The sequence below is a fragment of the Chelonia mydas genome, chromosome 2 (genome assembly GCF_015237465.2).
Source record: "Chelonia mydas isolate rCheMyd1 chromosome 2, rCheMyd1.pri.v2, whole genome shotgun sequence".
In the NCBI taxonomy this organism is placed as follows: domain Eukaryota; kingdom Metazoa; phylum Chordata; order Testudines; family Cheloniidae; genus Chelonia; species Chelonia mydas.
In genome coordinates this window covers 70,136,640-70,153,390 of record NC_057850.1, presented here as the reverse complement: position 1 = coordinate 70,153,390, position 16,751 = coordinate 70,136,640, and the positions used below count along the sequence as shown (strand labels likewise).

The 16,751-nt window shown below is 37.6% G+C and overlaps 1 protein-coding gene across 2 annotated transcripts in view; it reads left to right on the top strand.

Moving 5' to 3' along the window:
- Positions 1 to 8,244, top strand: part of SNTG1 (syntrophin gamma 1) — a 533,703-nt gene extending 525,459 nt beyond the window's left edge. Inside the window, exons 18-19 of one of the 2 annotated variants that reach the window (XM_043539635.1) lie at positions 6,660 to 6,789; positions 7,192 to 8,244. In XM_043539635.1, the coding sequence (XP_043395570.1) occupies positions 6,660 to 6,789; positions 7,192 to 7,205 (144 nt within the window). In that variant the 3' untranslated portion in view covers positions 7,206 to 8,244. Of the gene's footprint in view, positions 1 to 6,659 lie in introns of both variants that reach the window. The other variant, XM_043539634.1, reaches the window with a different exon arrangement.
- The last annotated feature ends 8,507 nt before the right edge of the window (positions 8,245 to 16,751 follow it).

Genomic DNA, 16,751 nt, shown 5'->3' with positions numbered 1-16,751 from the left:
TGAGACACAGGAGACTCAAGTTCAAGTCCCTGCTCCGATGTTTCTTGAAGTATTTTATACAAAGTGGAACAGTTCCAATGGGAGAAATAGAGATTCATTTAAAGTGTTCTTTAAGTCATCTACCAGAAATAACCTAGAATAAAACAGGTGAAATGAGGTGCTGCTGTTCAAGTGTGAATACTTTGCTTGTATATAGTATTTCAGATTTTTTTGTGATGCACTCACCTTTAATACATACCCTATGTCTGCTTTTCTTTCCCCTATCTCAACCATCTTCTGTGTCCTCCAAATTATAACTCTCACTGAATGACAGCCTTGAATTTTTCTGTGATTTTCACAGCAATCTTCAGGTTAGGAATAACAACTAAATGGGTTGTAATTGTATAGACTTGGGATTTGTACAGCCTAATAACTCAAATTCTGATGGCTAGATTCCTAGCTCAAAGTACTAAAGTAGCTGTATACATTATATGACCAGCACTGTTAACCTCATCACGTGGACCATATTTTTAAATCTGTTGTGTCATTCTCTTTATATAATGCCAGTTTTTATAGAGACTGAAATCAGATTTTAGAAAACAACAAATCAACCTACACAAGTCCTCTTTTTCTGTGTTTGAAAGAAGAGAAGATGTTTATTGCCCATGTCATTAATACTCAGATGCTTGAGTCCACAAATATACATTTACACACTTGAGACATGTTGTCTTCTCTTTTACTTGGTCCTGTCAGTGTTTATTTACTCTGAGAGTTATCCCAATTACTGTACACAGAACTTGCACAACAAACTTAATTTCTGCTCTGCTTTCACTCTTTTGCACACACCTTGTTACCAAATTAGATTTTCCCCTTCCATAGAACTGATGGATGTTTGGTGTAGTATTTGGTTGTGTTGGGAGAAGGTCATTTAGTAGAGGGATAGATGGAAGGCTGGCATCCATAGGAGGGCAAAGTTAAGGTTGAGGTGCTCAGTCTGTGTTGAGCAGTAGTTGTGGTAACAGTAAGGTGTGTAATTGTGGATGGACAAGTACTGTTGGGTGACTTTTATCTGGCAGCAGCTGCATATCAACCCTTCTTTCTTATAGGATAGGATCAGTCAGAAAAATGTAGCTCCTGATGGAGAAGCTTTTATGTGTTCCTGTTTCCATCAGTGAAGCTTGCATGAATCTGTGCCTCTCACCAGTCACATTTGTGTGCCTTCAGCACCGATCAATCAGGTTTGTGTGCATAATGCATAAATCTTCAATTATAATGTGAACAATAGATAAAGATGACCCTAACCTTTAAACAAACAAAAACTACCCATTGTACTAGATCTATTCAAAATCCACATCTTTACCAAGTTTTGTGTAGATAGACAAACTTTTAAAGAGCTTTTAGTTACCAATGAAAAGTAAAACTGTCAAGCAACACATTCATCCAGAGTCCAAATTCAAAGACTTCGTATTCATATGTTATTAAGAGAAACCAAACAAACACTACGTAGGACATAAAAACTAACCCCGTATAACATTTCACACCAAGTGGCGACCTCCTTTTAAAGAAACCCAAGAATTTTGTCCCATTTTAAGCACATTTTAGAATACAACCCTAACTAGGAAACCACTGCCAGGTAGCTGCATGTTGATATGTTCATCATATACGTTTTTCTTTTTCCTTCAGTGGTTTAGATGTGGAGTTTTCATTGGCCCTTAATTGACTTATGGGCACAAGTCCCATAGAAAGTCAATGGGAGTTGTGCTCCTAAGTCACTTGTGTTGTTTTGAAAACCCTTTAGGTCTTCATGCATTCATTTTCTCTTTGTGTCTCTACAAATGCTGTGGTAGATCGTCGTAACACGATACTTTCTCTCCTTTCTTACATGTTGTGATAAGCAGTGAAACCGTTAACAATGTTTACCTTCTAAACTATTGTTCTTTATATCTGAGTTCGTACTCATTGATATGAATGGTGCAGTTTATACCTCAAAGCTATGTATAAGGGACTTGCTTCTGAAAGCATAAAATGGTACATTATTAAAGATACTTGGATCTTTTAAAAAAAATTAGCATTCTTATGCTTTTGGTGACTGAGTTGTACATACTTTATTCACAAAACATTTCTAATTAGATTATCTATTTACATATATGTTGTGTTTTCTAACTCAATTTTTATTAAATATAGAAATGTTTTAATAGATTACTATCAACTTTGTAGAACCACTTATATCTTTTGAGTGCATTATGCAGGATTCTGTATCGTAACTTGTTCTGAGGTGTATTTCTAAAATCACAGCAGCGCCTTACATGAAAAGAAGTGTAAGAAATGAGAAAAATCCATCTGGTCCCCACTATAATTGAACATTTTTCATTGCTGTCAACATCACCTTCCAGTTCTTTACTATACTCCCCAATTCTCCTCCTCCCCAGAAACCAGAGTACCAGTAGGTGGCTCTTGAACTGTGCTTTAGTTGCCTTCCCTGCAGATTTTTCCACATTATTCTTGTTCAGCAGTTCAGCCCAGGTTCTGTAGTTTTCTCATTTTAGTTCCCCTTTTACTATTGGGTGAACGCTTCCTCACTGGGAAAAAATTACCTGTCACTTTTACCAATCCCTTTTGTAATCTAAAAAGCTTTTCCTGGATTACCACAAAATATCTTTTTAAGTAAGAACAAGCCGCAAGTCCTAGCCTTTCCACATATTTAGTATTTTTGAAAGCAAGTGTTAGTGTTTTATTGTATTCTGCCCAGTAATTCTGCCTTCCTCTCCACAGTAATGCAGGATAACTGCTATTAGCTTTCATATGTTGTGATCTGTGAATTAGTAACAGATTAAAATCAGTCAATACAGTAACTCAGATCTAGTTACATTTTATTTAAAGGGATAGTAATTATTATATCCTATTGGGCATTCTTAGGGCAATACTCATCAGGGTTAGTCTATGTGATCAATATAAGTATCTAGTGCTCTTTCAAGTAAAGTGGCAAATGCACTTACCTGGCAATTAGTCACTGATGCTTAGGGTAATGTTTACACTTGCAGAGTTTTTGCGCTGTAAGTTTCACAGGTGAGAGGGAACTAGTGAAAGTAAAGCACTAGTTTGTGTGCTCACTGAATTCCTCAGGCATCAGAGAGTGTTTACGTTAGCAGCACTTTCACCAAGGAGAGGAGCACTCTAGGGCAGCTGTCCCACAGTGCAGCTCTCTCCAGTTTGACGGGTAGGGGGAAGGGGTGTCTGTGATCATGGGGCATCCTGGGTCCCTGCCCAGCCTCCTCTCCCCAAACACTGACAAGCTCCAGTAACTCAGCATTGCTCCAAGCACAGGATCTTTTGCTCCCTGGAGCAGGCATTGTCACCTGGCCAGATAAGTGAGCACTTGTCAAGAAAACAGGAAGGGGAGTTTCAAAGTTCCCGGGGCTTTACAGGGGGAGGGGTGGATGTCTGTTTACTTGGCAACAGAGCTGCTGGCCAGAGGGTCACCTAGGCACCATGGGATAGCCTCCAGAGGCTAAAAGTCTGTTTAAACAGGAAGAACGTGTCTTCACTTGCACATCACCGCAAAAGCATCACCAGTAAGAGCTGTACGCCTTTCGTGGAGGTGGTTTTCTTTTTGCGGTGAAACTTCTGAGTTTCACTGCAAAAAGTCATTGGCAAGTGTAGATGCTCCCATGGCTTTTGCACAAAAAAGGGACTTTTTTTGCTTTAAATGGCAAGTGTAGACATGCCCTTAGAGTTAACAGTTTGGGAAAGACGCAAACAGTACAATTTAGAAGTAGAACTGGCAAAACCAAGAATAAATCAGTGTTTTCCCTAGTTCACAAATAATGAAAAAGTTTGTGTGTTCAAACTAATTTTTATTGCACATTGACAGTGTTTATGCAGGTGAAAAGTATCATTCATGTTGTTGGTGGTGGCAGGAAAGACTATAGGTAAGATTGGCCCTGATAAAAATCATTTTCTCCCTGAGTGGTGATCAGGGACCATCTTCTGTTTATCCCTGGGTGGTGATCTGCTGACAGAAATCCCCCTGGGTCTTCTATTTATTTTGGGATACATGAATTCAGGTAAGCTCTTTGTGTGGCCCATGACATCCTTCCTGCTATCCATCCATGAGCAAAATTACAGTGTAATGTAGTACAATTCTCAGCAGCACTTAACGTCAATTAATGCTTTTTAAAATGCCTGCACATAAATCTGAATCAGTTTTTAATGATGCACAAACCAAGGTTATCAGTTGTCCCCCTTTCCTGTAAGCAAATGATTAAATCCAAGGCTGTCTCACTGCAGTTAATTATTATTATTATTACAAATATACAAGAACTTTGACACAAATCGTTTAGTTCTGTGGCATCAACATAACTTATATGTCTTTTGCACCCTGATCCTGGCTATTCATTCCTGCTTAGCACTTTGAAAAATGCTGTTGTAGATCATCATAGCATGATACTTTCTCTCCTTTCTTACATGTTTTGATGATCAGTGAAACAGTTAACAACATTTACCTTTTAAACTATTGTTCTTTATATCTGAGTTAGTACCCATTGATATGAATGATGCAGTTTATACCTCAAAGCTATAGCTTCAGCCTCTTTGCAAACTCAAGTAGACATCTTTGCATCTGTTGCTCTCAGATAATATTTAGAAGGTTTTCTTCACAACCATAGCAATTCAAGATTTTGTTTTTAAAGAATAGAGATGAAAGAAAAGCTGAGTTTCTCGAGAAGAACTGAGTCTGTCCACACCTCGATCATTAACTATTTTGGGGGGAGGGACATTCCACAACTCATATGACGCTGCTTTAAAGCATTGTTGTCTTCACATTTTCTTAAGTTATTATATATCAGAAAATTTAACAAGGTTGTTTGACTGCTCTCATTTGCTGCATGGAGTTTGGAAACTCTGATTTGCTGGCAAATGGTGTGAAAACAGAAAGAACTGGGACTTCCTGAAGTTGGTTGGAATCTTTACTTAAACCTCTCATATGCATTATGATACATTCCTTTATTACATGATCACATACTAATTTTTCCACAGAATCTGCCTAATTTAGTGTACAGGGTGGATATACAAGGGGATAGAATTAAGGTTACACAAACAACCATAAATCTGGCATTTCCTAACTTTTAAGTGCTTTACTTTGCAACCTAAGTAACTTTCTTTTAATGTAATATTTATGAATAATAATAACAGCAGAATCTTTACAAGTTCTTAATGAACCTCACAGGTACCTGTTTGAGGCCCATGAACAATGAATCTTTCCAGTGTTACAGTTACCGAAACACATGTGCTAACTGATAATATTTATGCTAATGCACTGAAAATGTAATGTCCAGTAATGATAATTATGAAGCATATAGGAACATTCAGCTAGTAAGATTACTGAATTGACTTGAAAAATTCTCAGACTATAATATAATAATTCTCAGACTATAATTCTCAGACTATAATAATAATTACATATTAAATTAAATTAAACCTTAGTCTGTTGAGAAAAAACAAGGGAAAACTATATGCTTTGTACTCATAATACCTAGTAACAATATAATAAATATTTCAGTGTTCCAGTGTAGTATTGGTTTCTGTTCTTGAGCTTTAGGTATAATTTAATTGTACTTGCAGAAGTAGGGGTAGAAAAGGAAATGGAACACTACTTTATTATAGTGAGTGTTGGTTCATGTTGCAAAGCAGCTTCTGTGACAACACCCTGTTTTCTCATGCTCAAAGCTTCTGAATTTCCATTCTTGGCTTCCAGGTGAAAATAATTTTTTGTTGGAAAAATGGAGTAAAATCCCTGGCAGAGTGGTGACAATTCACTTCTCCCAATGTTTAAAAACAAAAAACACTCTAAACAGATTTTTTTTAAAAATAAAGCACAGATGGCAGATGTGTGAAACTTGGCATAAACTTAGTCATTTTAATTGAGAATTAGTGATTTGGGGAGTTGAGAAAGAACTCTGGAGCAATTAAAAATTCACTTCTGAGCATGGCCAGATTTTATCTGTTCAGATTTTAACAGAGATTAATGAAGACCCACCCATTTATTACATCACTGCACAATCCCCTGAGCCGGGGTTTCTACTTTCAGGCTGTTTCAACATTCGGCATAAGGTTGTAAATGTTTCATTGAATTACACAAGGCAAAATTATCTAGATAAATTATCTATCCCTCAACATCAGGGACAGGAGAAAATTACGGTCTTAAAAATATGACAGATACGGTCACTTTGGGGGGATCTGGCAATTTTTGTTGACTCTACAATATTCTCAGCATTCTTAAAAAAAATCTATTCTAGACACCCTAGAAATACCGTCCAGAGTGATCAAATAAACGGTCTGTAAACCGACCCCATATATTGCTTGGCAATGTGGAAAAAAGAAGAAGCCATCAAAGTGTTCTCTTTTTCTCCTTTAGTTTACACTGAACTAGATGGACTTCTACATTTCAGTGGGAATTTTGAATGTATTCAACTCAGAAATTCAACCATATTTGCCACAATGCACAATTCTTTATGCATGGAGCAAGTTCAGTGTTCAACTTCCCACCATGAAAAAGAAAGCCAGCCATGTTAGTAACCTTCTGTCATACAATTAAGACCACTTATGTAAGCTCAGTAACGGGGGGTGCCTTTGTGATGTATTGTTTTGCTTCTTATGTTTAATCTCTTTGCTTTCACTTTCAGGAGTTGGAATTTTCCAATCTGTTTGCAGTCCTTCACTGCATCCACTCATTCTTCGCTGCCAAAGTGGCTTGTTTGGACCCATTGTATGTAGGCAGTCAAGCTGCCACATCTGCTGTTGCCACAACTTCTGGTACTGGCAAATTAAAGTATACTACTTGACATCTTGCATTTCAGCACTGCCACTTACCAACAGTACATAACAATGTATAAATATAATCAAATTTAGACCTTTGGGGAACTGCGAACATGGAAACCAATCCAAGAGGCAAGCCATGCCTCAGTTTCAGCAGAAAAATGGTCACATGGGATCATACATTCATCTCTGTTCTGCAACTCCAGTAAATAATCCTAGCTGAAACCCTGGAATAGGATGGATATGCTTTTAGTATGATCTATTTGTACTTACATAGTGCTTTAAGCAACACTGGAGGCAAAAGGGGGAAAATGACACAGTGAAGCACTTAAGTATTTAATAAAATTTTCAGCTGTCTGTAATAATACACAACTAGAATTGTCATTTACTTGTTTTCAGATGTTTTTATATGACAACATACAAAGCTCTGAGTATGAACGTAGGGCAATATCATAATAGTATAAATGACACAACAGCAAGCAAGAGGCATATCGTTTGTGACAACAAGGAGATAAGCATGAAAGGGCATTTGTGTAAGTATCTCCGGAAAGAAGAAAGCACTTTAAACACTCTTGTAAATTCATACTGTTTTCCTATATGGAAACCTGCTATTGTTGTTTAGTTTGTTGTCATTCTGTTCTAATCGTAATGATAAAGTTATAGCCATATTGGTCTAGCACATAAAGACAAATGTAATGGAGAAACTTTTACAGACACAGGACCCTCTTCAAGTCAAAATAGGTGGGATATGAATTTGATTTCAATTATAAATTAAGTACAAGTTACAGACAGATCTGGTACAACAGTTGCTTTGTTCATTCTCCTGTTTTAAAGGGAAGGAGGTCTTGTAAGCTAACGGTATTTGTACACAAAACCTAAGTATTGAATTTTGTTTCAGACGTACATCTGGCGGATTGTTTCAGTATGTAATGTTGATTTCATCTCACAAGCAAGGAGGCAAGAACTCTGCTCCACTCAGGCTCTTAATGAAACAGGCACTAGCAGTAACACTAGAAATATGATTCTACTCCTTGAATTCTTATCAGTTAAACGGCATTATTCCTTTTTATTTATGTATTTATTTAGTTTAAGATAGGAACAAATTAAATAAACTGCAAAGCTCGAATAATTGACATAATATACAATAGCTTTCTATATTTAAAATATGACGTAACCCAGGACTACATATTGTATATATTATTCGAAGAGCCTCACTTCATGATGAATGTAAAACTCAAAGAGTAAATTTGGAACTACTCTCCATGCATCCAAAGATACATTACTTGAATACCGTTTTTGGAAATGACTTTAATTTTGAACTAGCAGATATATCTCTGAACATGATCAAATGTTGGGAATATGAGTGTGATGTAGCTGAAACCTAGTAAATTGAGGGTCTTTTTTTAAAAAACATGACCCCATAACGCAAAAGAATCAAATATTTATACACCTACAGTAACACACACAAATTTTATTGCAAAAATAAATATATATATATATATATATATATAGCCTGCTGCAGCTGTAGCTTATGTACAATGTTTTAAATACTAATCATTATTCTGTTGTTTCTTGTTATTTCTGGACTATGTTGGGGTGGAAGTTAGGGGGAGGAAAAGGAAAAGTTCCCAAGTTTGGAAAAGGATTCAGCCATTTAAAAACAAAAAACTTGAATACTTTAGTATGAATATAAAGTAACAATTCTGCATGTAGGTCCCAGTCCTTCTATTTAGAATGTATGGGCAGACCCTTGCACATATGCTGGGATCCATCTATGTGTCATAAATTGCAGGATCAGTCTAACTCCTCCATGCGTTCTATCAGCTAGAAACGTACATATCAGGTGAGAGTTATGGACACACTTTTTAAAGCTCTGCCTTATGTGCCAGACAGGTTAAATCCATCAGTGTTCCAGGTAATGTATAATTATTTTATCTTCATTACATACATTTAGAGGAACTTTTTTTTTTCAGAAGGGGCACAATTCAAAATGAATTTTTGGGACATACCTGATTGCTTGCTTCTCTATGTGTGTGTGATTTTTATCACCAACACTTGGCTTTACCCACATAAGAGGGACCCCACCTTTTTGAAAGTCTTCCCATTAGACTCACAGTAGGGCCTGACTCACAAAACATTAAGTACAGTTACAGTGATTGCCCCATTAAAAAAACTGCCAGCACATTTTACCTAGTTAGAATGGTTATTTCTCATACGAACTACCATACTGTGGTATCTCAGCTACTTGTTGGCAAACAATGATTTTTTTAATAACTATTGTGTGTGTATAAATACTCAATACATTGAAGAACAAATTCTGTCCTTGTTGAAACCTATGAACAATTCTTATGGACTTCAGTGGGACCCAGGATTTGGCCCTTAGATAACATGAACTCCAGATGTTTTGAATCTGAAACTGTCACCATCTCAGGGTTAAGCATAGTAATTGGGCTTCTTTTCCTGTCAAGAAATCATCAAATGGAAACATTATAATGCAACAATGAAAATTTTAAAAACAGGAGACAAGTTTTGTTTTAAGAATAGTTTTACTGCCCCCCTTTTTAAAAATCATTATTATGGCTCTCAGTTATTGCAGTGGTGGTGTAAATAAATACCTAGATAAATAGATTGTTGGTGGTACCAGAACTAAAAATCAATCAACATATATAGAGCTAAAGTCTGTCCTCAGTTTACACCAGTACACATTATACACAGAATTCTACTACTGGAATTGAGAGCAGACTTTGGCCCAACACAATTTACGAGGTTTTCTTTAAATTCATATAAAACTCTGAATATAGTACCATATATGAAACATAACTGATAGCATTCCATGTGAAAGCACTAAGATTTGAAGAGTTTCATATGACAGAATGTGATTTGAAATCAAACACATTCTACATAGTGCTGAAAAGGATCAGAGAAATGTTTGAGGCAAAATCCCCCCTTCCAAGCTACACTGGAGATTTGTTACATAATCTGTATATAGAACTGCCATTATCACCAGTGGGAGTTTTGCACATGTAACAAGCATAGAATATTTAACAGATGCTGCAGTGAAAATTGGAAAGCAGAATTTTTCCTTGGTTTGGAAGATCTAAACCGACTTATGGGATTCACCAGTATTTTTTATTTCAAAAAACTGAAGTCATAACATTAGCACTGACTGCATTTCTGTCTTGGTATACAAATACAAGAATGCTTGCATACTAATGACACAAGGTGAATGGGGTAATATCCTTTATTGGGAGAAGTTGGTCCAATGACCGAGATATCCTTGTCTTTCTTGTGTCCTGGGACTGGCATGTATTACCCCACCATTGCATACTAGTGTCACAGAAATAAATCTTTTCCCAATTTATTCAGCGATGGATATGCCTGCCAGGTTGTTCATCCTAGAGAGGGGTAACTGGTAATTGGAAAGTCAACATTGGGACCAAGGGAGGCAAATTTCAAAGTATATATTACACAGCCTATAAAAGTCATGAGAAATGTGAAATACGTTATAAAAATGTTTAAGGGCCATTAACTTCTCTTGGATACATTTATGAGTCTCCCATTTTAATCACTTCGTGGACATGTGTTCAACCCCAAAATGTATGTATAGTAGTATTAACACAGGAAATATTACAGTCAAACAATTGGATGTATTAAAAAGTTTATAATTCTGTGCATCCAAGCAACTATAAAAACTGTATACAAGTAATGAAACTATCATTTTCTGGGAAAAGGCTGTGTTACAATTGATACCAACCTTTCTGTTACCAAAACAAACAAAAAAACAAACTCTTGGAATAATATGTGAGTTGTACTATCTATGGCATTGACCCTTGGAATTAGTTTGATCAAAATATTTCTTTACACAAAATGTAACTTGTCTATCTTATAAGATATACAACTGTTAATCGTAGATTAAAATACTTGATTTGAGTCATGATGGAAAATTTTAGATTGAGCTGAACTTCACAGAGTTAACCATAGGCTGGTATGTTTCATGGGTATAATATAGATGTAATTCTGTTATAAAAGTATTGTAGATTCTGATGATACAATGTTCTGTATTTCACCCGTGAAGAAATTATATGTTTCACTTTTCTAAATCTATTTACAAATCTAGGACCAGATTTTTGAAAGAATTTAGTACTCAGCTGACTGAGATCTTTTGAAAATAGGGCCCCAACTATGGGCACTCAGCGCTTTGAAAACCCAGCCCCTAGCTTTCAGTTTGGACTACTCAAACCAGAATTCTTAGGAATACGGTGACCCTCATTCTGTAAAATTATAATATACTGTATCTATATCATTTAGAGTTAGACACCAAAACACTTTCTCACCAAATTAGGCCCTGACTTACACATGCTTAACTTGACTTCAATAGGACTTCTCACAGTGCATAAAGTTAAACATATGAGTAAGCCTTTGCAGGATTGGGGTCTTAATGCCTGATTCTGCTCCCAGTGAAGTAAATGTCAAAATCCCTTTGGCTTCATTGTGATCGGAACAAAAGTGTCAGCTCCCTTAACTAAGGGTATGTCTCCCTTGCAATCAGATGGTATAATGGCGGCATGAGTAGCCATACCCGAGCTGGCTTTGATCTAGCTAGATGTAGCTAGATCAAAGCTAGCTTGAATAACAATAGCAGTGAAGCCAAAGCACCATGGGAAGCTGCATGGCCTGTCCCCACCCACCCAGAACCCTGGGAATGTACTCAAGCAGGTACCACCATGCTGCCTTGTCTTCACTCCTATGGTTATGCTATGTCCTGTGTAGCTAGAGCAAAGCTGGCTCAGGTATGTCTATGCATGCTGCCTTCACACCACCTAATTGCACTGTCGACATACCCTGGCCGTCTACAGCATATTGTTTTAAACAAATGATGTTAATTCCTTCAATGCCTTAAGATGTATCTTGTGTCCAATAAACTGACAAAGAGGCATAAGATCATGTGAATGTACAGTGGATGCCATTATAAAGGCAGCATCCAACACTTACCATACAATGGTATCTACGATACCATAACATTTCCTGTGTTTATCAAATATGAATTAATTCGGGCAACTGTATGCTGACTCCATGGAATCATTTGGCAAATGCTGATGAACTAATAGTGACCACGGTACATTATATTGTACATTTCACTGGCTTCGAGTTGCAGAGTGATGGTGGAATCCCAATACAGCCAATGTTTGAGCCTAATGTGGGCCCCTTTCCCTTTACACAAGGTGAAAAACCTGAGGAGCAATGAGAAATGCTGCTCTACCCAGCCATTGCCCTGCTATAAACATACCCCACCCAGAAGCACTGCATGCATGCAGAGCCCCTGTGCAGCCTTCTAAGCTCCTATCCCTGTCATGCGGAAGAGCTATCCTACTTCAGCTACACATAGAACTCGCTGTACCTGTGGAGGAGGGGACAGTATGTGTCCTTAATAAGGAGTATGGTCCTGATTTAGAAAAGCATCCCTGTTCCGGGAGGGTGCTTACGCATGTGATTAACTTTAAGACCAAAGTGATTAAAGCTAAGTATGTGCATAAGTGCTTTCCTGATTAGGAATGGTCTTAAGCATGCTATTCAGTGCATTTCTGAATCAAGGCCTATAATTTCAACTAAATTTTGTGTACAAGTTTCCATTAAAAAGTCACCATTTTCTAGCAGTGGTATCTGAGATGTGGCAATTGTCTTCTGTTGAGAGCACTGGAAAATACTGTGCTATCTGCATTATAGTGCTGTAATTGGTGGCAAATGCTAGCAACCACTCAACTCATGTTAGCTATCACCTTTTACTCAAGGGAATAAAAATATTTTCTATTTGGATTCTGTATATTATTACAGAACTTCCCTGTATCATAATCTAGATAAAAATAGACTGAGCCAAGGTATAATCTAACCATTCTCTTTCAGATAATATCATCAATTGTCACTTCTGAGAAATATGTATGACCTCCAGCTTCAACACCTTCCAAATAAAAATCCCAGCCAGTGTAATATATATTAAGAAAAAATATATCCATTGGGCACAACTTACCAAAGCAAGCATGAAGGCATAAAATATTATCTTTTAAACACTTCACATGCTAAGAATATACATTTAAAGTAATAATATGTATATTAGTTGAAGAAATGACTATTGTTGAAAAAGGTGCACAATCTGGATATAGAATAAATAAATTGATTTTCATTAGCAATCTCATTTTCCCACACCTCAAAAAATGCTATTTTTGAATTATTCTTATCCCTTTGCACATTTGCAGTATATCTCATGAGTTTTAATTTCTTATGGAAAGAAATGACTGAACAAATGTAACAGAAATTGCTATATATTTCTAAATATTAAAGATTTAAAAATGAAGATGAAACCATTCAAATTATTTATTTCATTTTAATTATGTTTTTGTGGCTGTTTGTGATTATGTATGTGTGACAAACATAAGTCACATAGTTGTTTAAGATCATTAATGTACCACTAATAAAATTTTATCTCTGTTTTGTTTCGGGTTTTTGTTGTTTGTTTTCTTTTTGTAAAGGAACATACCAGAAAAAATAGAAAATAAATACTTTTTAAATTATTTTTTGTGTTCAGTTGTTCAGTGTGTGTTGTATTGTTCTAAGCAAGTCTGAGAGACCATCAGACTATCTAACCATTTTGGGATAATAAACTATTTCTGAAAGGCTAATACTATCAACTGGAAGAGGTAACTTGATGGAAGTATTCAGAGTAGCAGCCGTGTTAGTCTGTATCTGCAAAAAGAAAAGGAGCTGTAGCTCACGAGAGCTTATGCTCAAATAAATTTGTTAGTCTCTAAGGTGCCACAAGTCCTCCTTTTCTTTTTGATGGAAGTAGTCATCCAACACTCAGATCATCATACCCACTGTCCTACATGGTCCTATATCGTTTCATTACTGTTGATGGCTGATCATCATGGTGGTGTGGTTTTGAATTACTTTATTAAGTACATGTATATATATTTTTGCCCAGTTTTTCAGGGTTTTTTTTTTTCATAAGAGAAATTCCCATAGATTTTGATAAGAGTTAAAGGCATGCAAATACTGAAGGAGGGTGGTGCTTGTCTGTGGCTTTGTGCATGCAGGCACACTCTGCCAGATGTGGTACAGGGATTCTCTGCATATTCAATAGCTATTAACTATATCACAGGATTGCCAAAAAATCTCATAATCCAATTCATAGAATCACAGGGTCTGATCCTGCACCATTCAAATCAAGGAGATGTATAACACTGAGTTCAGTGAGAGCAGTTTACTTAATAATACAAGCCGTTCATGACAGGGTGCTGTGAACAGCTATAAACTGAGCCCATTGAAAGCCAACCCCATGCTCATTTAGAGCACTCGAGGCACCTGATGTAGTTAGAGTAGGAGGGCCGTAGGGAGTCTGGGTTTAGAAAGGTAAAAGGGATCACTTGTACTTATAGGTTTCAGAGTAGCAGCCATGTGGTCTGTATCCGCAAAAAGAAAAGGAGGACTTGTGGCACCTTAGAGACTAACAAATTTATTTGAGCATTAGCTTTCGTGACCTACAGCTCACTTCATCGGATGCATTCAGTGGAAAATACAGTGGGGAGCTTTATATACATAGAGAACATAAAACAATGGGTTTTACTCTACAACAAAAGTGGCGGATAGGCATTGTTTCGCTTATGCAATAATTTATTCTTGCTTTATGTAACATAAAGTGTAAGCTAACTGTTAGTTTATTTAAGCAATAAAATAGAGACAGTATGTATTCCTATCTCACCACTGAGTCACCTGTAAACTTCCCCAGTGTTTCAAGATTGTATTATTATTTTTTCAGTTATTTAATACTAATTCCTATTCCAGTGACTAAGGAAAAATAAGCAAGTTATTTATAAACTTTTTATTTTCCAAAAGCATTTCTCTTTATGGTGCAACCTGTATTAGGTACAGCTGGAGAGCTAAACCATTTAATTTCCTTATTGAAAAAATTAAATTCACTCTCTGCTTTCTATGTGCCTGTGTGGTGTGTGTATGAGAGAAAACAGAGCCACATTGTCTGATGACTAAGTCAGACGGAGGGTGCGTGTGGTGACCTAGTGTAGGGGCGGAAGGGGCTTGGACCTGATGAAAGGGGTAAAAGGGCACCAGTCACTCTCAAGCTAGAGCTGCTAGCTTTTTTGGTGGAAGGTGGAAGTGGGGAGCAGAGCAGATGGGGGCATTTCCAGAAGGGACGCTGTTGTGGGTACAGCATGCTCTTTTTGTGAGGTGGGAAGAGCCCCAAAGAGGGTTGATTAGCTGGCTGGCCAATTTTATTTAGCCAAAACACCCTTTTTTTCCCACTGGAAAGCAGGTGGGCGGATCTATATGTGAGCACCAGTCCCACATTTCTTTTTTGTCCCCAGCCACCACTGGGTGGAAGAAAATAAAATGGTCTGTAAAGAGCAAAGGAGCAAGGAAAGATGGGTCACAGGAAAGCTTCTCTAGAGGTAATAAATCTCAAGCATTTACCGAAATGTGCTCTAGCTTTACCCTCAGACAGTTTAACTTTGAATGATTAATCTTTTTTGTTTTAAGAAAAGGAGTACTTGTGGCACCTTAGAGACTAACCAATTTATTTGAGCATAAGCTTTCGTGAGCTACAGCTCACTTCATTGGATGCATACTGTGGAAAGTGTAGAAGATCTTTTTATACACACAAAGCATGAAAAAATACCTCCCCCCCCACACACACAAACCCACTCTCCTTAGCTTATCCAGGGTTTAACAAGAACGTCTGGGGGGTGGGTAGGAAAAAACAAGGGGAAATAGGTTACCTTGCATAATGACTTAGCCACTCCCAGTCTCTATTCAAGCCTAAGTTAATTGTATCCAATTTGCAAATGAATTCCAATTCAATAGTTTCTCGCTGGAGTCTGGATGTGAAGTTTTTTTGTTGTAATATCGCAACTTTCATGTCTGTAATCGCGTGACCAGAGAGATTGAAGTGTTCTCCGACTGGTTTATGAATGTTATAATTCTTGACATCTGATTTGTGTCCATTTATTCTTTTACGTAGAGACTGTCCAGTTTGACCAATGTACATGGCAGAGGGGCATTGCTGGCACATGATGGCATATATCACATTGGTGGATGTGCAGGTGAACGAGCCTCTGATAGTGTGGCTGATGTTATTAGGCCCTGTGATGGTGTCCCCTGAATAGATATGTGGGCACAGTTGGCAACGGGCTTTGTTGCAAGGATAGGTTCCTGGGTTAGTGGTTCTGTTGTGTGGTATGTGGTTGCTGGTGAGTATTCGCTTCAGGTGGGGGGGCTGTCTGTAAGCAAGGACTGGCCTGTCTCCCAAGATCTGTGAGAGTGATGGGTCGTCCTTCAGGATAGGTTGTAGATCCTTAATAATGCGTTGGAGGGGTTTTAGTTGGGGGCTGAAGGTGACGGCTAGTGGCGTTCTGTTATTTTCTTTATTAGGCCTGTCCTGTAGTAGGTGACTTCTGGGAACTCTTCTGGCTCTATCAATCTGTTTCTTCACTTCCACAGGTGGGTATTGTAGTTGTAAGAATGCTTGATAGAGATCTTGTAGGTGTTTGTCTCTGTCTGAGGGGTTGGAGCAAATGCGGTCGTACCGCAGAGCTTGGCTGTAGACGATGGATCGTATGGTGTGGTCAGGGTGAAAGCTGGAGGCATGTAGGTAGGAATAGTGGTCAGTAGGTTTCCGGTATAGGGTGGTGTTTATGTGATCATTGTTTATTAGCACTGTAGTGTCCAGGAAGTGGATCTCTTGTGTGGACTGGACCAGGCTGAGGTTGATGGTGGGATGGAAATTGTTGAAATCATGGTGGAATTCCTCAAGGGCTTCTTTTCCATGGGTCCAGATGATGAAGATGTCATCAATATAGCGCAAGTAGAGTAGGGGCGTTAGGGGACGAGAGCTGAGGAAGCGTTGTTCTAAGTCAGCCATAAAAACGTTGGCATACTGTGGGGCCATACAG